Source organism: Durio zibethinus, chromosome 11 (genome assembly GCF_047325235.1).
Source record: "Durio zibethinus cultivar Kanyao isolate XHJ-2024 chromosome 11, ASM4732523v1, whole genome shotgun sequence".
NCBI classification, from domain to species: domain Eukaryota; kingdom Viridiplantae; phylum Streptophyta; class Magnoliopsida; order Malvales; family Malvaceae; genus Durio; species Durio zibethinus.
This window is the reverse complement of record NC_143172.1, coordinates 22,699,668-22,721,789: the sequence shown is the minus strand read 5'-3', so window position 1 is coordinate 22,721,789 and position 22,122 is coordinate 22,699,668. Positions and strand designations below refer to the sequence as shown.

Below are 22,122 nucleotides of genomic sequence, written 5' to 3'. Positions count from 1 at the left end.
ATATATGCATTAAATTTTAAATTTTGATAGAGTATAAGACTTTCGGCATAATTTGACTTTTTTTTTTTTTTGGGTAGGTTGGAGTTGGATATTTATTATTTAAATTTGATATTTATGTATTTGTGTTATGATTTATACAAAGTTATTAAATACAATTCATGTTGATAGAAAATTAACGAAATATTTTTTTTATTTTATCAAATCATATATAATTTTTATTAAAATTTTAAATCGTATTATTATTTTTTTATATTTTTGACATTATTTTGATATTATATCATATTGTATTTTAAACGGAGTAGAGGTGAAGTATCTTTTCCATAAAGAACAGAAAGAAATTTCGAGTATATTCGCTTACACGAATCCGATCCATCCTCTAAGGAGTGTTTGTTTGGTAATTGTCATGGGTCTTTGAGATTGACTTAGGCCCATTTTGATATATTATGTGAAATGGGCTGCCATGCTTCTACACTTATTCTCATCAATTCATCATTCTCATGTGGAGAATTTGCTCTTTCACACTGTTATGTTTGATAAAGCTTCAATTAAAGCTTGAGGATACTCCTCATCTTATTATTAAAATAAAAATATATATATGTTTATAAATGGAGGAGAAAAATAAAAAAGAATTTAAGTACGATTTGAAATGCTTTATTTATATGTATAAAAAGACAATTTCTTTCATTTTCTTTTATAGCTCTTATTTCCTTCCACTCATAGGCAAGAAATTAAATTTCCCTTGTTCTTCTTACTACACTTACTTTAAACAAAATGTTAGAAAATTAATTTCTACCTAAAATTCCATGAATCTATATGTTTTTAATAGTTAGAGATGAAGGATTAGTAAATATAAAATCCAACATTTTTTATAGGAAAACTCTTGCATTGTGCACATGGTACTTGTTAGCATAATTTATACACCACTTTTTTTTTGTTTTGGCACATTTGATTAAGTGAACAACTGCAAGTTATCACTATCTTTTCAGAACCCGTTGGCAACCAGATATTACCTGATGCATTGGATCCTTCTCCTGTAATGGTTGAAAAATCTTCTGCACTGCAAGAAGGGATTATTAGACTCTACAAATTAACACATGTCGGCAACCATGATTTCACGTCAAAATCAGACCAGTATAAATGGCATAGAGTTCAACCTTGACTACAATACCCTAGCCAAGTTTGCTAGTGGAAACCAAACAATAAATTACCACTTACATCTGTACATAAACCATTTAACGCCAGGTACTAAAAATTCGAACTAGCCGCCTCATCAACATTCACTTTCATAAAGTTGGCGGAAGGAAGCCTGTCAAGCAATAAACCGCATCTGCTTTGTAACAAAAATCCCTTACAAAACCTGATACTACCAATAATCCCTTATTAACTGCATTATTAAGCAACAAAAAATTAGCATCAAATGTAACTTTGTTTCTATTTTTTTTATTGTACATAGGTCACTGGAAATATGATAAACAAAACACACATATGGTTACACTTGTACAATAAAAATTATCTTAAAACTGTTAGCAAGAATCACAAAACAATTAATCATATATGCAAAACAAAGTTTAGAAACTTTACTTTCTTATTATAGAGATTAAAAAGTAACTTGAAATATAATGTAGAGATACAATGCATTGCACATATAAAAAATTAGAGTAAGATATTACTTATGGCATTGTAGATGACATCGAAGTTTTTTGGTAAATCTTCAAAGTTCTTCTATGTGTAATCAATAGTCAAGGCATGATTGCAACTTCTTTCTACAATAAAAAATTAAGCAAAGGCATGGTAACAAAATTCTAAATTCTTGCTAATTATATTATGTGCATGTCTAAACCCTAGTTACTCCTAATAAATCCAAGAAAGATGAAATTAAAAGCAAGCAAAAATTACTTAAAAAAGTTTAGAAACTTAATTAAAAATAAACTAAATTTTGTTAAAGTCATATAGCATTGAGATTTCATTAACTCTAAAGCCAAGACCCAAATTCAAGTCTTAATTAGTTAATCGACAATAGAGATTAATAGATCTTTAGATTGAGAAGCTTTCATGGATTATCTTGCTTGAATGCAACCAGACAGATTATCAAGCATGTCCTTGCTACTTAGTTTTCATGATGCTTGTTGTGGACAATAATGTTTTGAATAATTTTAAGTGGAAGAATTATAATGCCTATGTCGTTAAGTGGGAACCAATGGCTATACTCTCAAGGTTATGATGTAACTTTTCATCCTTCATAAGTTGAACATAATTCCAGCTGCTTTGCTTTTGTGTTCAAGATTTGTTACAACACAACTTTAGATCTAATCCATTCAAGAACCATATAAACTGCAAAATCAAGCTAAAGCAAAGAGATGCTGATCACCACTAATCTGCCTACATTTATTTCTTCCTCAGGCTTTCCCAAAAGCAACGTGTGAGCTTAGCATCTACAACAATAATATTTTTGAAAGACACATAACGCAGTTATATGATATACGTAACAATAATTTTCATCAAAGTAGACAAATAATTTATTGAAACTGACCGACTATAGATGCATAAAGGAAAATACTTCCCTGGCCGTAAATTCAAAGCTCAACAATAACTAAAAATAGATCCAACTATTAGCTATTTTTACTTCGTAAACATAACTAAAAATCCTTAAAACTTTGTGAGTTCGAAGATTTAGTTACATATTTTTTGTTATTGTTAAAAAGTAACCAAATAGATCCAATTAGAACTAAAAATAGACCCAACCAATAATTCATTTTCAACTCTAAGTGCACTTGAAATTTTACAATTCACATAAAGCTACTAAGCATAAAATCTTTGGTGAGATTGAACTATTTTCCAATGCAACTCCTATATATAAGAATTCACCTCAAAACTTCAAATTCACCTTAACGTAGTGGAAATGTCAGTTTTCTATTTCTATTTAACAACACATTGTTTTTTCCTTTAATAAACTAAGCAAAGTTAAGTATTCCCTCATCTTACTGAAGACAGTTATTTGGACAAAGTAATGCCAATAAGCAGTCATTTACCTCCAAGTTCTTGTTTCAGTTTTCCAGCTTCAATCATTTTTAGAACTGATAATTTGATAGTCATAGCAAATTTTCCTCTATAAAACCCTGTCACAATGCACAAAGGATTCTTTTAGAGGCTTTCATTTCCTCTATAAAACTATATACATTAAACAATATGCTTATTTGTAGCCTTAATTAGCGCAAAAGGTTTACTTAGCAAAACCTCGGTTTTAACTAAAAATAAGGAAAATGAAGCCACTTTGTGTAAGAGAAGAGATTAAATTAAAATAATTTTTATATTTATGTTATATCTCTACTTTGAAGATGGATGAACATGCATACACCAGCTATAGTGAAAAATTACAAATAAACAAATTTGATCCTAAAAAATAAACCAAATAATAAAACTATAGCATGAAAATAGATAGAATAAAATGGGTAAAAATAATCTAGTAACCGAAATTGAAAGTCTGAATAACAACTACCTCATGTATCACTGACCCAATTTCTGTCACATCTTCTTATTCAGTCAACAAAGAACAGACTTGACATTTGCTAAGTTGAATCTCTCTCTTTTTTTGGCTCTCCACGCTTCCTTCCATTCTTTCTCCCTCTCCCTTTTCGTCGTAAAAAATATTTCAAAAATGAAAAAAATCAGATCTCATGAACAGATCTTCTTCCGCCATCACACCTTTGCTTCCTTTTTCTCTTTCGCTTTCCAAATCTCTATTTTTCCTACTCTGTTGTTGCATATTTCGGTGTCTTCTTCTCACCCCTCCCATCCCTCCACTTTTAGCCCCATCCATCCTTTTTTATTTTTAACTCACCTTTCTCTCGACAATTCCATACTGAATCCCTTTCTCTTTCTTCTCTTAGCCTTTCAAAAGTTCTAAGCTCAGAAGTAAGCCTTTATCTCTTTTTTTGGAAATTTTTTTAGAAACCTAAAAGATAATATTTCTTGCATGCAATGTTCTCATACTTGATAAAGAGAAGAACTTCGAGCAAACAGTAGTACCTAAGAAAAAAAAAGTAATCAAAATATATAAATTTGACTATATACTCTCAACAAACAAAAGCAAACAAAAATCACCTATAAAAAGAAAACACTATAAATGCATGAAAGGAATAAAAAAAACCTAAAAAATAAATCTAAAAGAATTAAGAGATGGAGAAAGAAAAAACAAAATTACAGATTGACAGAATCGACAAAGAAAAGAACAAAGAAACAAAGACTTTCTTATTAAAAATAACAAAATATGGTTAAAAAAATAAAAAACAATGATATCCAAAGCTTGAGGCAGAGGTGAAGATGGTGACGTACAAAGATTTGTTTGTTTCTGTTGCAGGATTGTTGAATTGGGAAGCGTGAAAACTAATCTTATCAGATGAAGTTTTTGGAGCTTTTTTAAGTCCAACACTACCCCTCAATTGTTTCTTTTACATTGCTAAATTGTCCCTTTAATACGAAACGGGACAAATTTTATATTAAGTTATAGATATATAAGATTTTCATACTTTATATATAAAAGATAAATCTGAACTCACAAAGGTTTCATTTGGAATCAAAAGCTATTGTAGTGAAGCATTATTAAAGTCTTCAATTGCATCATTTCAATGTTTGGATAATCATTTTATAGTACGGTGATATATTTTTATTGTAAATTATGGTGTTAGTTTTTTTAGATCTAAAGAGCAAAAAGATTAAGTTTTTCATTAGAAAAACTCAATAGACAATTATATATATTTTAAAATTTTTAATCAAATTGTCCTGAATTCACAAGCTTATATAAGCATAACCACATCATCAATCTATGGCTAGATCCCTTTGGACACTAACTTGTCATGCTTTAAGAGAATGGTCAACATCCATATTAGTTCGGACCTACTAAATCATCCTAGCACTAAGGTTGCCCAAAACATCCATCTTATAGGTATAAATAGTACAATTCAAATGCCATTTTCTCATCTTGCTTTTTCTACTCACTTATTATCTCCTCCCTATTTCTTTACTTTGATTGATTTTTGATTTGAGTGTTAGAACATAAACATTAAAATCACTATTAGCCTTTGTTTTTAATCACTTTCTTTCTCTCTCTTATGATTTCAAGATTTTGGTCCTTAAGGATAACTTAGCATAAACATATGGATAGAATAAGATAAGATAGGATAGGATGATTATCATCTAATCTTATATTTAGTCTACACATAAGAGAGAGGATTGGATAGCAACAAGGAATAGTCGTTCTCTTAGTATAAAATGACTCGATTCACTGTAAAAAATAAATAAATATTTTAAAGAGAAATTATCAAATATATTGATAGTATAATTTTTTTAATTTCATAAGCGGGATTAAGATAGTGACATGCATATATTTAAAAAATAAAAAGGTTAATTTAAAAAAAAATGAGATATGTATCATCATTTTAACATCACTTGTAGAGTTAAAAAATACCATTATTAGTATATCAAATAATTTTTTCTATTTTTAATCTTATGAAATTAGATAATAAATGCTTATAAATTACTTATTTTACTTCTAAAACTTGCTTTTAAAATTTGATTTAAATAATTAATAAGGTGACAAATGTCATTATTTAATTGTGAATCAAAATTTTTTTTTAATTTTTTCTTCTTTTTCTTTATTTAATTTTTCTCTCTTTTTCTTTTTCTTTTATTTTTTCCTCTTCTTCATTTTTTGGCTTTTCCCCCATTTTTCTTTATTTTTTCTTTCGAATAAAAAAATAGTTTTGATAAAAACTTATTTTTTGAAAAGTAATTTACATTCTTGGAAATAATCAAAATTTTAATTATTTTTAAAAAACTAAATTTAACTCTTAACTATAAAAATTATTCTAAATTAAATATTTTGTTAATAGATTTTGAATTATTAAATTTAAATAGAAAAAAAAGTTTTTTCTTATTTTTCTCTTTTCATTTTTCCTTTTTTGTCTTCTTTTTCCTCTCTTTTGTCTTTTGTTTTTTTCCCTTTTCCTTTTGCCGTGAGGGAGAATAAAAAAAAAATAAAAGAAAAATAAAAAAATAGATAAAATTATAATTTTGATAATTATTTTTGGAAAAACTCAATTATTTTTTAAAATTATTTTTGCTCTCAATCATATAAATTATTTTAAATTTAAATTATACAAAGAAGAAAAGCAATGAAAAAGAAAGAAAATAAAAGGAAAATAATAAAAAATATTTTACATAAAAAATAAATTTAAGTTTTAATAAAAGATAATTTTTAAAAAAAATTAAATTTAGCTCTTATCTATAGAAGTTATCATAAAATATCTATTTTTTGATTAAAAATTTTTAGAATCACATTTATATAAAAAATTATAAATTTAAATTATTAGTACTTTAAAAGGAGTAATTTTAATTAATAAAAAAACCATTTTATCTTCATCTTAGGCTTTACTCGGTAAAGTGAAAAAAAATAGAGAAATGAAAAATTGGAGGGAAAATGTAGAAAGATAGAAAACATGTTATTTCTTTCCATATATGTGCTTGATAAGAAAGTGGATGGAAAATATCTTTTCTTAATTAGTAGAGTTGAAAAGTGAGAGCAACGAAAATAAAATAAAAAAACAATCATCTTACCCCTCATAAAAATATTTATGAAGAATTGTGCTTGGAGTTCCCTCCCCTACCCCCTCTCGTCAATCCCACGCACCGCTTATCCTTTCACTTTTCTTGTCCTTTCACTTTTCAACTGCAACAGACATCATTTTAGTCTTACATATAACAAACATGATGAAGATAAAAATCATTTTATTATAATTTTAATTTTTATACATATTAAATATATGATAAAATAATATAATATAATTTATAATCTTATATTATCTTATTCTATCTTAAAATGTACACCAAACACACTCAAAAAGTAATAAAATTTAAAATCAAACTACATGTTAATTTTTAATTAAAAATAATCTATTCAGGTAATAATACTTTTTCATTAATGAAAAAACAATACATTCAGACATGAACATTCCATTTATATTATTCTAACTTCTTGTCAGTTTCTTGTTGCAATTTAATTTAAATTTTACTACTAGTAGGTATTACTCTATCTATCCCAAAATATTATTTTTTTATTGACATTTTTGGTCAAATTAACTCAATTTTGATTATTATTTTTAATAAAATAATAAAATAAAAATTTTTCATAAAAATAAATTTTGTAAACTTTGAATTTTAAAATTTTGAAAACATATTTTTTAAAAATTTTAATTTAATATTATATTTAAAAAATAAAATTAAAGTAGAATTAATTTGACCCAAAAAATTCAACAGGAGATAATTATTTTAGGACAGAGAGTATTTATTTACAAAACCATCTCAAATCAAAAGACAAAACGCAAACATATCATTAAACCAACCAAAAACCTAGCCAAGAGTCAAAACGCCCAACAAATTCCAGCGCAGTTCCCGGCATTCGTCACCAGGGAAATGCCAGGGCCAGGTCCGCACCTCATGTATGCGATGAGCTCTGGCGTAGCTCTGACCCACCTCACCAAGGGGCGTTTCTCCCCTCACCACACCCTTACTTACACTCTCAACGCCTTCTTTGGCCCTGACATAGGCTCCTTCTCAGAGTGGCTAAGCTCTACTTTCTTTGCTGGCTCTTCCTTTGTCTCTTCTTTAGCTGATGCAATCCATCATCCTTTTTATTATGTGTTCATTCTGGGGTTCCCTTTATGCGTTTTCTACTCTTGGGTATCAAGTGTTTCGGTGCGAAGAGGTTTACTTGATTCTGTTTCTGGGGTGAGTTGAGTTTCTTTTATATTGGAGAAAGATTCTTATTTCCTTTTTGAAGCGTTATTTCTTATGGTAGGAAATAGAAAATATATTATTGCTTGTTCTAGCTGGATTTTTGATATTGGATTTGTTGGTTAATTCTTTTTTTTTTCTACAGTAGCAAATTTAGTTAAGTTGGATTTTTTGATTGGCTTTATTTTATTGTTTATTGATTGGGAGCATATAGTTGTTTTGGGTCTAATTGAGCTTATTTGAGCTTGAAGTTTTTTCATTCTGCTTTCCTGCTCAAGTTCAATTAGGATATTCCACATAGCTTCTTAAGGTATTTTATCTTCTTTTGCCGACTGGTCTGAAATTTGGCAATCTCAAAGGAATTCCTATCTAAATTGCATCAAGAAAGAAAAAAAAAAGGAGAAAAAAACTGAGACTTTAAAGCAAAATCCTGTTTAAATCATCATACCACAACCCAAATAGTTAACTTTTGTTAATGTTGTTTTCATTTCTAAGACTGGAAAAATAAAACAAAGATATGTTAGTATCCTGCACAACTTAGCTATTAGCTTCACATTTTCCCGTTGCTTTAATATGTAAAGTATACATAGGTAAAGCGAATTGAAATCTAATTCTTGGTGAACTGTTCAGTTGGTTGCTTATGGCACCAACCTTGTAATAATTGTGATTGGCCAATGTTTCAGATTGATGGCAATGGTGCTCAATATCAAATTAGTTGACTGCCTTTGTTTAAGAACAAGTTGCTCGGTCAATGCTATTTGATTCAGTTGCCAATGCTAGGTCTTGTTCTGTGTGGATTTTATTTTGCAGGTGCCACTTTCAAGGAGTCAGTGCTTATTGTTGATGTCAGCGGGTTCTTTGTCACACTTTTTCCTTGACCACTTGTTTGAGGTAAAATTTAAAAATTTTGTTTCCAATTCATGTGGCTAAGTTTGTTCGATTTATTTTTTCTGTGTAATTAGCATGTAAGGGTGATGATGCAAAATGATGCTAGAAATTGGTGCAAAACGAGGAAATTGATGTTTGAGATAGAACTTATTTGCTAAGCTTCAAGAATGATGAAAACTGTAAGAGATTCATGGTTGATGATTCTTTTTTGGAGGGTACAAGGCTAATTATTTTTGTATTGAGAGATGGAATTGCTGAAATTACTATGTTTTGAGGGCTAGCTATGATTGCATGGGTTTATGACTTGACTATTGAGTGCTAAATGGGAAGAAACTGTTGAGACAGAGTGAGAAGGAAACGATAGTAAATAAATTTTTTAGTGCTTAATATGGAAACACGGCTCAAATCATCCTTTCCCATATCTAACCAAATGACAGGTTTGGAGAGAACAGAGACTATACATCCATTATCAAGTTTCTAGAATGTTAAAATGTTGAACACTATAGTATATAAACAAATACATGAACATGGTCATTGAATATTACTTTAGGTGGGGGCCAAAATACTTTAGGATGTAGAATTCTGTTTCATTATATGACTGCCATGATGAACTTATTAGGCATAAAAGCTATGTTCGTGACAAAATTCTGATTCAATGGCTCATTAGAGATGGTGTAACGTGTTCTCTTGGTAGGCACAATAATGTGCAGGGTGGTAAGAAATTTGATCTATGGAATGGAAGTGTGTAAATACTCAAACAAAGAGCTAGAATATTATTGTTAAGATTTCATCAGGAAGATAAATGCCTGTTCATTGCTTATTCATGAATTTCTGCTTCTAAAGGCATGCTCATTTCACTTTGCAGTTTATATCTCTTGTAAGTTTTTGTATAGATATCAGATTAGTAGACAATCCAAGAACATGAAGAACATTTTTAAGAACAAACGAGAGATTAATTTGAACATCACCTAATCCTGCCATTATAGTAAGTGAACCATTTGCAGCAACAATTTTCTTATTACTAGGACACAGGGTATATGTACTAAACTTATGTGAGGAATGTGTCATATGGTATGTGGCTCCTAAGTCAATGAGCCAAGAACTCGTAATAGGCTTAACTGAGGCATTTAATCCATGAGAACCAGAAGCTTTACCTGAACTAGAGACCTTACCCAAGGAATATACCCCAGTAGGCTTTTCAAGGGTTTTCAATAGGCTTCTCAGCTTTTCAATCTCTTCTTTGTCCAACTCTCCTTGTTTTCGAGATATTTGTAGTACTTCGGTGATTTTTTCAGTTGACACCTCCTCAAATTGGGTGGTAGTGATATCTTTCTTTGAACTGAAACAAGTCTTAAGATATAATCAGAAATGACTCTTAGCAATGAAGGCTAAAGAAGGGAAAAATAAAATGGCTATGAAGGCCTTAACAGGGTTTGGCAATGAAGGCCTAAAATAGAAGTAAGCAATGAAGGCTGAAAATTTCGCTTCCCAAGAAGAGCCTAAAGCTCTGATACCATTTGAAAAAATTAAGAAATGAAACTGTATGAAAAACTAAGAGAAAAAACTCAATGTATATTAAAAAACTGCTCATTAAGAATTATACAAGCACCTTAGGTATATGTACAACTAATTAGGGTTTAAACTAGGAAACTAAATCTTCCTAAAAACTGATCCTATAATTGAAGGATTGTCTATCATAATTTTTTAATTTTTTGTCCTTAATTCTAGGGATACAAACACTTAATTCTAGAGATATAAATATAAATATACAGATTATAAGATTACAACCAGCTGTAAATAAGTGTTTCCCACACAGGGATAAAATGCAAAATGGACATTGGGGCTAAGGTTGGTTAAGGAACAGTTTGGACTTTGGAAGAAGTTATAAAATATGAATTAAGTCAGGAGAAGGGGAGTTAGAATACTTCTTTTCATGGTTGTTCCATCTTGAAATAGTTAGATATTAGTATTTTATTTGATCGTTTACCTAGCAATTAATGCTTTCATGAGCATGCTTTCATTTGTTTATCTGGTAGCTTCTTTGAGATGAATTACTGCAAATTCTATGTTCTAGCATTTGCCATTGGGCATATATCATACAATGCTGCTATGTAAAATGGTGAGATGATCAAGAAGAGTTGGCTGCCATCTTGTCATATTGCTGGTTTACCATGCAAGATGTCATCTAGTTTGGCCACATTACCAATATTCAGATTCAAAAAATGTTAAGAGGCCTTGTTATTTGAATTATGCTGAGTGACGTGAAGATACCTTGTTAAAACAGTCTAAAATGTGGATGTCAGGTTTCTTATCTGATCCTTCTCTGGACTAACATTGTTAATTATTGAATAGTAGTGAAGGTAGGGCAAGAAGAAAATACAAGTAATTAGGGTATAGATTTTCTCTTACAACCAAACAACAAACTAAACCTTTTCCAACTAGGAAGTTTCCCCGTAATAATATTAATTAATCTAACCCTTGGAAGGGGTTAAAGTTTCATGTCTTTGGTTTTGCTGCATTGAATGTCTTATCTTATTTAATCTTCGACATTTCTTTTGCACAAGTTTATAGACCTTATGCAAATATAAACATACAGGAAAATGGACACTCATCCATGTATACGTGGATATTGAGCACTGGTTGGTGGATAAACCGTGCACCTGTCAACCCAGATGCTGTCATTGTTGTTGGATTGTTATGCACTTGTTTAATTGGTGGCTTCCTTTACATCAACAGGTGCTTGTTTATCAAATTTTATATGTTTGTTTGATCTTATTATTTCAGCTTTGTGTATGGTCCTCATAAACTGGTATTGTACTGCTATCCTGTTTGCAGAGCAAGGTTGACAAAGTCCACCAGAAAACAATCATATCAATCCATGAAACTTATTTTGATTATAGCTAGCCTCTACTGCTTGTGGTGTGCAAGCCAAATATATTGGGTGAATCCTCGTCGGCCTGCAGTTGGTGAAGAAGCTGATCTTGGAGTCCTCCTATTTATGGCCACATATTTTTTTCTTCCTCACTGTCTCTGTATTTTGTCCATGAACTCTGAGGATCTTCGTACAGAGCAGCTCCCTCTTTATTTGTATTATCAGCATTGAGAAAGGTGATCATTGCTGCTCCCCTGCCAATTAGATATACTTACTATGTATAGAGAAAGTTTACAGATTGTTCAACACTGCATCCTGTTAGGCAGCATCATATTGCCTTGTGGAATGGTACCACTAGATTGTAATGTGTTGTGGTTAAATTGTTCGTTGCTTCTTGTTTTCCTGTAAGAGGGAAATTTTGTATGTGGAAATAGTGTACAGACTCTTCATACGAGTCTGATACAGAAAGCCATAGCTTCTGCCATTGTGAGCACATATTTTCTTTGGCATATATGACTATAGTAACAATTACTTTGCATTAAGGAAAATTTCTAATAATACTGGTGCGTTCATTGATTTAGCATATATTATGCTAAAAAAATTGGATTCTGCCTCGAGAAACTGCAATTGCTGATGGTTCTGTGATGATGAGAAATATCACAGAATTGAACATATTCAAATCAACAACAGATACAGGATCAAGTCGTATTTTATGAGTATGTCAGAAATCCAACTTTGGTAAGAATTAGTCCCCGTAACAATATATAAATATTGTTATTTATTTAATTTTATATTTATATATGTATATATATTAATAAAATTATTATTTAATATTTTAATTTAAAATATTAATTTAATAAAATTATTATATTTATATATAAGTGAGATATTATTTAATTTAAAAATTAATATTTTTATAAATATAATATTATATTAAAATTATTAAATTAATTTCAAATCAAACACGAATTATATAAATAAGGTCGGAGTTGAATATAAAATTATAATTCAATATCAAATTAGGTAAATGCCAAATATATTTTTTTTAAATTTGATCGAAGTTGTAACGAACGAAAATCTTTTCTTATTTGACTCGTCATCATCCCAACGTGGGATTCATATCCATGTACAAGATATCATTATTTTTATCAATAATGAATCATAATTTTATTCAACAAAAAATATTTTATATGTTAACAATGCATCGATAATTATATACCAATCAAATATAAAAATACATAAATAATTATATATCAATCAAATTTTAGTACATAATCAATATAAGATTCAAAGTTTTTCTTTTAAAATAAAAAAAAAATCTTTTATCCAACTAGAGTTCATTATCTTCAATAGTACATTACTAATACTCATCTCCAATGCTATATCAAATGTCACTGTTTATATTAATTTATAAAATATTATTTTTTCTGTCTCATTTTGTATATCTTTATTGATTTTTTTAGTCAAATGAATTCAATTTTAATTATTTTTTTTTTAAAAATTATTTTAAATTAAAAAATTTTATAAACATAATTTGAAAATTTTGAAATTCAAACTTTACAAATCTTAATTTTAAATTTTTTTTAATTTTATGATTTTAATAAAACTGATGATCAAAGTTGAATTGATCTGATAAACAAAAAAATAAATCTTAAAATTTTATTTTAACTTATTAAATCTTAAAATTTTATCTAAAAAAATAATTTAAAAAATGTACCAACATTACTATAGTACACAATGTGATTTATGACTACTCCTAATATTAAGAATATGCGTTGGACCTCACATGATAAACTCTACCTATATGTCAACTTCAGGGGTGATTAATGTCCACATTATTATCTCGTTTGCTCCTCTTCATCAATTGTTTAAGGAAAATTATTTAAGTAATAAATTTCCTAAAGTACAAAAGGAAAAAAGGTTTATAACAAACCATGCAGTAATTGCCATGGGAAAAGAACAGAATGGAGCTTTGGCATTCACAAAAATTGAATAGTTCTGCGACCATTTTAATCAATTTCAGTACTTAAACAACTCGTTTCAAAGCTTAACTTGGGTGCATGAGAGATTATTCAATTATTAAAATGAAAACTGGAAATAATGGCAAAGGCCAAGCTGATCAGATTTTTGAACCAATCACCTTCATAGTGAAAGATGGTAGACAGAATGCCGCAGCATGAATCTGCAATAATAAGGAAAAAAAAAGAATAAATGAATTAATTCATTAGGGCAAAAAAAAAAAGATGGAGCAGTGAAGAACACTGGGTGGGACTTACGTCAGAGTTGTAAAACTTGGGTGGTCCTTTTGCTACACCAAAATTTTCTGGATTTAAAGGATTTATTGGGTGTTTGAAGTCTACAGCTGGCCCTTCAGTGGAGCAAAGCATGAATCCGATTACCCCACTGAAAAAGAAATTTGACAAATGAATCCACACTCACAATTAATTTATATACTCATTATTAAGAATTTTTCAGGACAAAAAAATTATAAAAACAGTTGTGGGTTTGCAAATTAAAGTTCATGCCTAGGATATGCAGGAACAGTTGTCCAAGCATAATTGACAGATCCTTTGAATACTTTGCTACAATTTGCCATCGTATGCGCGAGGTTGAAATCTTTCTGCCACGGACCATCTGCTGGGCATGACATGACTCCCCCAGGGCGAAGAGCCTTTGCCACTGCTTCCAGGAAGCGTTTATCCCCGAGTTCTACTGCAACGGGCCCTGTATATTAGAATAAGATAATTAAGAATGTTTAGCTTGAGTAGAGTATATTGAAAGCAGTATTTTGAATATAGACCAGTTTTGGGGAACAAGACCTAGCAGTTTAAACCAATTATAGGTAATATATATATATATATATATATGGAAATACTTAGTATAAAATGAGAAAATGAGAGATACCCATCTCCTGGAATGCGTCCAATATAATGACGTCATATGTGGCTGGAGGAACAGACTTGATGAATTCGACACCTGCAAATTTTATTTTGAAAGAAGTAAGAAAACTAGAAAATCACTCCAAGAAGCTACAAAACCAAACAAAATTTTCAATTATGGTCAAACAAGAGCAAGCTATACAAACTGCCAAGTTGCATACCATTGCCTATATGTACATTCACCCTGGGATCCTCGTATCCAACTGCTATATCGGGAAAGAATTTTTTGTAAACCTGAAACAGTTGAGGAATTCACAAAAACGTCCATTATTTCACTTTTCAAGCTCGACTTGATCACTTAATTAATAGTAGTTCAAAATGGCTTCGGAGCCTGCAAAACATGGTAAGATGAACTTCGGTTTACTCACGTCGATCACCATTTTGTCAAGTTCACAAATATCTATCTGCTCAACGGAAGGATGACGGGATAGTTCTCGTAGAATACCACCATCTCCTCCCCCAATAAGTAGAACCTAAAAGGGGATGGAAATTGAAGTTTTAGTTTCAGTTGCAAGTCATGCCTGAGCTTTTTGTTGGAAGCCTGTAGACAGCTTTTTAAAGAATTCAGCAAAAAAAAAAGAAAAAGAAAACATTGGTCTTTGTGGGGAACCTTCTTTGGATTTGGAATGGAGCAAAGAGGAAGGTGAGTGAGCATTTCTTGGTAAGCAAATTCATCCCGCTCGGTGAGTTGAAGAGATCCATCGAGGATGACAATCTTGCCATGTTCTGGCGACTACATACAAAGAAAACATTTGTAAAGAATTACCAGCAACATGAGTACTAATCTGGTTTGTTTATTTTTGGAAACTTTCTTTTTCTCTGTGATTTCATTTCATAGTACCTGAAATACCAAAAGTTCCTGGTATTCTGACTTTCCATGAAACAAGATCTTTTCTATTTTGTAGAATTTGGCCTCCCCTGCATGCAAAGTAAAAGCCCTTTAAATTAACAACTGCTTGGGTCATACATCAGCAACTAAATCTCAACTACTTCTATAGTTCTATTCACCAGTCACTAGCTTGTCTATCGACAGAGTCAATTTGTAAATGGGTAGGAAAACAGCAACACATTCAACGTATAAAAACAAAAGCTGAAATGATACACAATAGACACTATAGGGCTGAAAATGATGTAGTACATATGTGATGAAATTTCATTATAAAATCTAACTGGAGATTTTGGTTTTTACAGTTCATAACAAGGGGCTTTTCAGATTATTATGTTTCAACATGTATACCTTCACGTGCTGAATAGTTGAAATACAAAAAGTAGGCATTGGGACCAAATATTAAAAAATAAATATACCTGGCCATTCTTCGAGAACATTAGCATACCACCCAGGTATTTGAACAGATGCACCAGCAATTAATTTATAGTGTATCTCAAGATCATCATCATCAGCAGCTGCTGAGGACTTGATGGTCTTATATTCACTCACAAAACTATCTGCAACCACTTCCTTCACGTGTAAATTGGTGGATACGTCAACCAAAGCGAAACCATTTTCTGTTTGCATAATCAATCCTTCCTTACTGAACTCTAATTTTGCAATGTCAGAGATCTCTTACTCAATGTGCTAGCTGTTGCAAGCCGCGTCTTGCATGAGGGTATTAAATAGGCCAATCTCCAAGATATTTTTTTGGCACCAGCTGAACATGCAAGTTGGCACTTCTGCTTGAAGCAAAGTTTAAACAAGTTTTTCAGATAAATTTTGTAAAATTCTTTACTAAAAATACCTAATCAAAATATTAATAAAAATTTCAAACTGATAGATTAATAGGACTAAATAAATAGATTAATAATATATAAAAAATAATTAAAAATAATATTTATAATTTAAATTTAATTAATTTTTACTTAACAGTAAAAATTTTATCAAAATTTTTAATAAAAAAATATCAAAATTCTATATATATATTTATATTAAAACATTTACAAATTTAATTTATATAATAAAAATTTTTTAAATTCAATTTTAATTTAATAATTTTAACAAATTTCACAATCTTTATCTAAAAACATTAATGTATTTGTCTTTTTCTCTGAATGAACAACACAGGCCAGTGAATTTGCAACTTGCGGGCCTATTTTGGGGTCTGAATCTTTTGTTCCCAGATACTTTTGAATCGGTATATCAGTGTGTGTCCAATACTGTCCCTGCGGTCCCGATTACGTAACGTGATTTGCATTGAAAAGGTAACGTCAATACTAACTTTCATTACTGCTTTATTATCTCAATAATGGGCTGACATGACAGCCCTGGCCCGCTCTTTTATTTTGTGGCATTGGTAGTAAAACATTAAAAAAATTTTACCACTCTCCTAGTGATCAAATCAAGTTCATTTTTACCAATCAACCAGATTCTGGAGATTGTATGGACATGCTTCTTCTGCTTAGTCAATATATATTTTTTCTCCATTCCACATGGGTTAATTTCAATGGCTGACAAAAAGAAAAAAAAATTGTTTTAAATGAAGCATTGGAGCCCGTACTGTCATTACACCAAATAATGCCGACTGCCAGAAAAGCTAAAAAGTTGGAGCTGAAACAGGTAAGAGGCGCTTGGGGGTCCCTGGTTGGTTGCTGAAGATTAAATGCAATAATGCCCATTGGTCGATCAGAATGTTTGAAACTTAACTCTAGGGGCAGGTACTGAAGCCAGCTAGACTATTTCTCGTCTTTATTTGATTTAATTGAAGTTTAAGGCAAAATCTTTGATTTTATTGTATTTTATATTAAAATTTTATTTTATTAATTTTCATGAAATTGATATATAAAAAATTTAAATATTAAAAATAAAAATCACAAAAATTATTTTTAAAATATAAAAAGAATTGGACACTAAAAAGAATAAATTTTAAGACATAAAAATGAAAAAAAAATTGGAGGAAGAAATATTTGTTTAATTTTTAAACATTATATATATAAATAAATTCATCTATTTTTAATTAAAAAAAATTTTAAATAAACTTTTCTTATACTTCATCTGTATCTCTTTTACTCGCGTTATTTTCTTCGAACACCATTAAGTAATAACCCTATTGTTGTTCTTTGAAAGATAAATAAAAGATTAAAAAAAAAGAAAATACAATTAAAACTTTTTGTAACTCATCTATTATATTAATTAACTTTTAAAATATTAAATTATAAATTTAAATAAACTGAATATAAATTAACTTTAACGGATGTTTGAAATCAAACTTTGAACAAACATTTTCAAATATTAATAAAACCTACCTAAATTCAACCCACTTACATTTTTAGTATCATCGTTAACATGATTAATAATACAATATATGTTTGGTACATAAATATGTTTTTTATTGGTTTGTGTCAATACCTTTACTATATAACAGTCAAATTCATATGAAATTTACATTAACGTTAAAGCAGGTAAGAGAGAATGATGGTATGCTGATAAGATGTTGAATTTTTAATTTTAATGATTAAAGTTTAAATATAGATAATCTTGAATATTAAAAGAAGAGAGTGATGTGTTGGGAATGGACAGGAACGTGAATTAAATATTATATATCTATGAAAGGCCAGAAATACACCGACGAAATTAAGACAGGAAATGAGCTGCGTTATCCTAACAGACAGGTTGGCCAAAATATTTATCATGTTTTTCGTTTTCATTTGGAAAGAGGTTAGAGACCCGACCGTGCATTTTCATTCCAAATAATTGAAGCAGGTCACTCTTTTCTGAAGCCAGAAGAATGAAATCCATGTTGTCTAAGCCCTATCCCACTAAAAATTTCACAATTACTTGTCTGTTTCTTGTCTCATCTATTCATTTCTAAAGAGATATTCAATTCATTTTGTTTTTCATTTTAGGTTAGAGTTGCTAGCCGTTGAAGAGGTTGTTCATGATGAATAATTAATTATTTCAATTCAAAGTTTTAAGTTGATGAAACATATGATTTTTTTATTTTAATGTAACAGATGGCATTTTACTATTTTAGGTCCTAATTAATGCTCCGTTTATTTCATTGAAATAATTTTTTTTTTTTTCAAAATTTTGAGTGTTTATTTCATGAAAAATAACTTGACCAAAGGAAAAATTGTCACGTGTCAACGGAAAATCAAGACATTTATCTTTTTCTTTTCAAAAGGGCAGTCAATTTACTCAATTTGGAAAGAGAAAAGACCTACCTCCTTCTACCTTTAGTCCTGAAACGCTAACTTGCCATCGCTGTCATTTCTTATATTTATGGCGACACTCCCGCCTTTTTGTTCTCCTTTTTAGGTCTTAACTTTTTTTTTTTCTTTATCTTCATATTGTTTAGGCTCTAGCTTATTTCGTCCCTTTGAAGTTCCTAAATTTTATTTATTTATTCATTTATTTATTTTTTTCATCCCTTATTTAAAAAGTTAGAATCATGAAAAGCCATGAAAATGTAAAGATTGAACTTTTACCTGTTTATAATTAAAACTCATTTTGTTATCTGGCTTTTTTTTTTTTTTTTTGGTTCAGTAAGTGTTAAAACTTAAAATTGGGGTTTTCATTATTTTTTAAAATTTAAAAAGCCATAAGCAAATCAATTTCCTGAAGTTGATTCGTTGCCAGATGGTTTTTAAAATTTTGATTAATTGGTATTCTGGCAGAAATCAATTTAAACGAGGAGTTGATCAACAGCTTAGGTTGCAAATAAAATACATAGATATATCATCACTCCCACTGCTAAACAATGATCTTGGATTGCTAATGCATTTCATTGCTTGCATGAAAATACTTTCTGTATGCTTCACCTGATTAAAATGACTACGTTACCTCGTCATCTTTCATTTCTTTACATATTTTTTCTTTTATCAACACAAGTTTTTGATTTGGATACGAGTTTTGTTCCTAATATATTATTATGTGGTATGATTTGTACTATCTTTATGATTCATGATTAATTAGGAGGGTCTTGTTAATCTTAGAATGATTTTGCATAAAACGCATAAGGAGTCACAAAAAATTTTTGGGCCTACCACTATGTTAATAGCAAGCAACAAGAAACTTAAAAATCTTCCAGAAGAAACTTTGATGTTCAAACAATTATAAATTTTGACTTTTGGTTTGATTATTATTATTATTATTATTGTAAGCCCGAAAATTTTCACTTTAGTAATAGAGGTTTTCAAAAGGTTTCGTACACTTGAAAATATTTTTGGACATTGAATTTTTTTTGACTGTGATACTTATGTATAAAAAGTTGATTTTGAAATCATTTAGAGAACTTTTACTTAAACAGGTTTCAAGCTCGTAGCTTAATTTGTTTGCAGGAGTAAAATACCATTGTGTATTAATTTAAATATTAAAAAAAAATATAATAATAAAAGAGTTCTATCCATATTTTTTTGTGAGTTTCATTAGCTTAGATTGTATGTTATCAGAAGGTTGAAGTTATAATACAACCATAATATATAAAAATTATGTTTAAGATGAGCCATACATTTAAATTGGTATAAGCAACAAACTATCTAGATTTAATTTAGTCATGCAACAACATATGGTGGAGCATTTTAGAAGTTTTATAAAAGAAAATCAAAACTGTTACACGTTAAACTTCACCAAGGGTGACAAATATTGGTGCAACCCTTTACTGATTTATTGACTTTATCAAGTTTTTGCATAAACAACTCTCCAGGCACCACTGCTCTGCGCTCTACAGAAGAATGATGCAGTGAAACTGTCAACTGAATAACATATGCAAGTGCAACAATAATTGGTAAAGCATAAATCTAGCTGGGGGAAAAAGGGTCAAATACTAACTAAAATAGCACCCATTGCGATTTTCATTCGATAGAACATGTTCTACAAGCATCTTTGTGTTTGTTCTTTGGAGGCTTTGTTTAAACCGTACGTTTAGACCTTCAAAATTCCAATATTTTTTTCACCAAAGGTTTCAACATGTGAACATTTATACTCGTACTTAAATACGACAAAATTTCATTATAGTCCCATAATGAACCACTAATGCCCTTCTTTCTCCTATCGGAAGAAAATCTAAAATCAATCTATTCCAATATGACCTTACATTCTTGATGGCAGAGTTGTAGATTTATAAGTTCAACTTTGCACCAAGTGTAAACTAACTAAATCAGGATATGCTGCATCCTAAATCCACCCGATTTAAACAGGAAGATAGGCTGGCCAAAGCAGAGTATCCGATATTTCTCATGCTTACCAAAGAAATGTAGATGATTAGGTGCAAAATTTTGAGGAGGCAAATAGGCAAGGGGGTTAAATTACCTTACAACTTTTGGCTGGTGATCTTAGGATAGGTTGCCCTTCTGTCAATGATGCCATTCGAGATATAGTTTCCATTTCACCAGTGACAGTAGAAAGTTTCCAACTTTTACCAACATCTTGTATAGCCTTTGCAGCTTCTCTTACAGTGACCTGTAATAAAAGTGAAAGTCACTTATGATTTTCATTCTCCATGAGGATTCCTCGTATACACAACAACAATGAAATTATAAAGCCTATCTGATTACACTTTGGGTTCTTTTAACAACAAAGATTTTAGCAAAATTTGCTGCAATCTCAATTATTACTCAAATCATTGGCAAAATATGTTGCTTCTACAAGCATCTGCATAATAATTTTTATGTATATACAAACCCTTTTAAACATGCACACTTTGTCTGTATATGGTATGTTTTAAGACATTGGACTACATGTCCAACACCAAGCTTCAACCATAGAGGGTTGACCAAGCTGGTAATTCGTAAACACCAATTGATGATATCAATCTCATAAAAAAATCTATCATAAATGTTCCTATATTGTAAAAGCGCTCTTTCCCCCTTACTCTATTTGACGAAGTTGTCGAGCAATCCACAAATTGTATCTTTTGTATTCTGAATAATTTGAAAGACTCAAATAACTCAAATGGCTTTCACCTCTTCATCCATCGTTGCAATAGCTTCATTATTTTGAAGCGTTTTTTGTGTTATGGATCAAGTTTTGATGGGGTATATGAGCCATGAAGATCCTCTACTATGTACTCCAGCAAAAAACCAATGTGAGATTTAATCAGTTTAATCAGTAATAATATGAATAAAGATATAATTATAAGGCTAGCTTTCAATGATAGCTTAGTAAGCTCCCTCTTAGTATGAATGTGGTAGTGTTTTTTGCCAAATTCGCCGTATTGCCATTGTGGCAGCAAGGAAACCATAAGCTATCCCCAAAATAGCAAAGATAACAACAAAAACCACCAGCAGTGCAAAGCATACTTCCATAGATGCAAGAAAGCAATCTAAGATACCCCACCCATAACAGCAATTTTGGCATCCAGCCATGCGTGGATCATTGCCATCGAGACTGTATTGCCATTGTGGCAGCAAGGAAACCATAAGCTATCCCCAAAATAGCAAAAATAACAGCAAAAACCACCGCCAGTGCAAAGCATACTTCCATAGATGCATGAAAGCAATCTTAGATACCCCACCCACAACAGCAATTTTGGCATCTAGCTACGCGAGGATCATTGCTATTGAGAGAGAAGCAATAAAATATGAGCCCAAAAAATCCAAACAACACGAAGAAGGCACGTAACCCTAGAAAACATAGAATACATGATGAGTTTATCATCTAACTACAATTGAAATTGGCACATGCTGCTAAAATCAAGCATCAAA

General features: G+C 30.2%; 2 protein-coding genes across 2 annotated transcripts; one reads left to right on the top strand and one right to left on the bottom strand.

The window, feature by feature from the left end:
- The first annotated feature begins 7,361 nt into the window (after positions 1 to 7,361).
- LOC111291107 (uncharacterized) lies at positions 7,362 to 12,030 on the top strand. The gene is made up of 4 exons (XM_022882694.2): positions 7,362 to 7,782; positions 8,599 to 8,679; positions 11,273 to 11,412; positions 11,512 to 12,030. The coding sequence occupies exons 1-4, from the start codon at positions 7,468 to 7,470 to the stop codon at positions 11,777 to 11,779; spliced, it is 804 nt and encodes a 267-aa protein (XP_022738429.2). The 5' UTR covers positions 7,362 to 7,467; the 3' UTR covers positions 11,780 to 12,030.
- A 1,356-nt stretch (positions 12,031 to 13,386) lies between these two features.
- Positions 13,387 to 16,084, bottom strand: LOC111290258 (spermidine synthase 1-like). Its single transcript, XM_022881582.2, has 9 exons — positions 15,793 to 16,084; positions 15,329 to 15,405; positions 15,098 to 15,220; positions 14,856 to 14,960; positions 14,649 to 14,721; positions 14,453 to 14,524; positions 14,074 to 14,272; positions 13,825 to 13,951; positions 13,387 to 13,730 (listed from the first exon to the last, which is right to left on the bottom strand). The coding sequence occupies exons 1-9, from the start codon at positions 16,001 to 16,003 to the stop codon at positions 13,668 to 13,670; spliced, it is 1,050 nt and encodes a 349-aa protein (XP_022737317.2). The 5' UTR covers positions 16,004 to 16,084; the 3' UTR covers positions 13,387 to 13,667.
- Between the last annotated feature and the right edge of the window lie 6,038 nt (positions 16,085 to 22,122).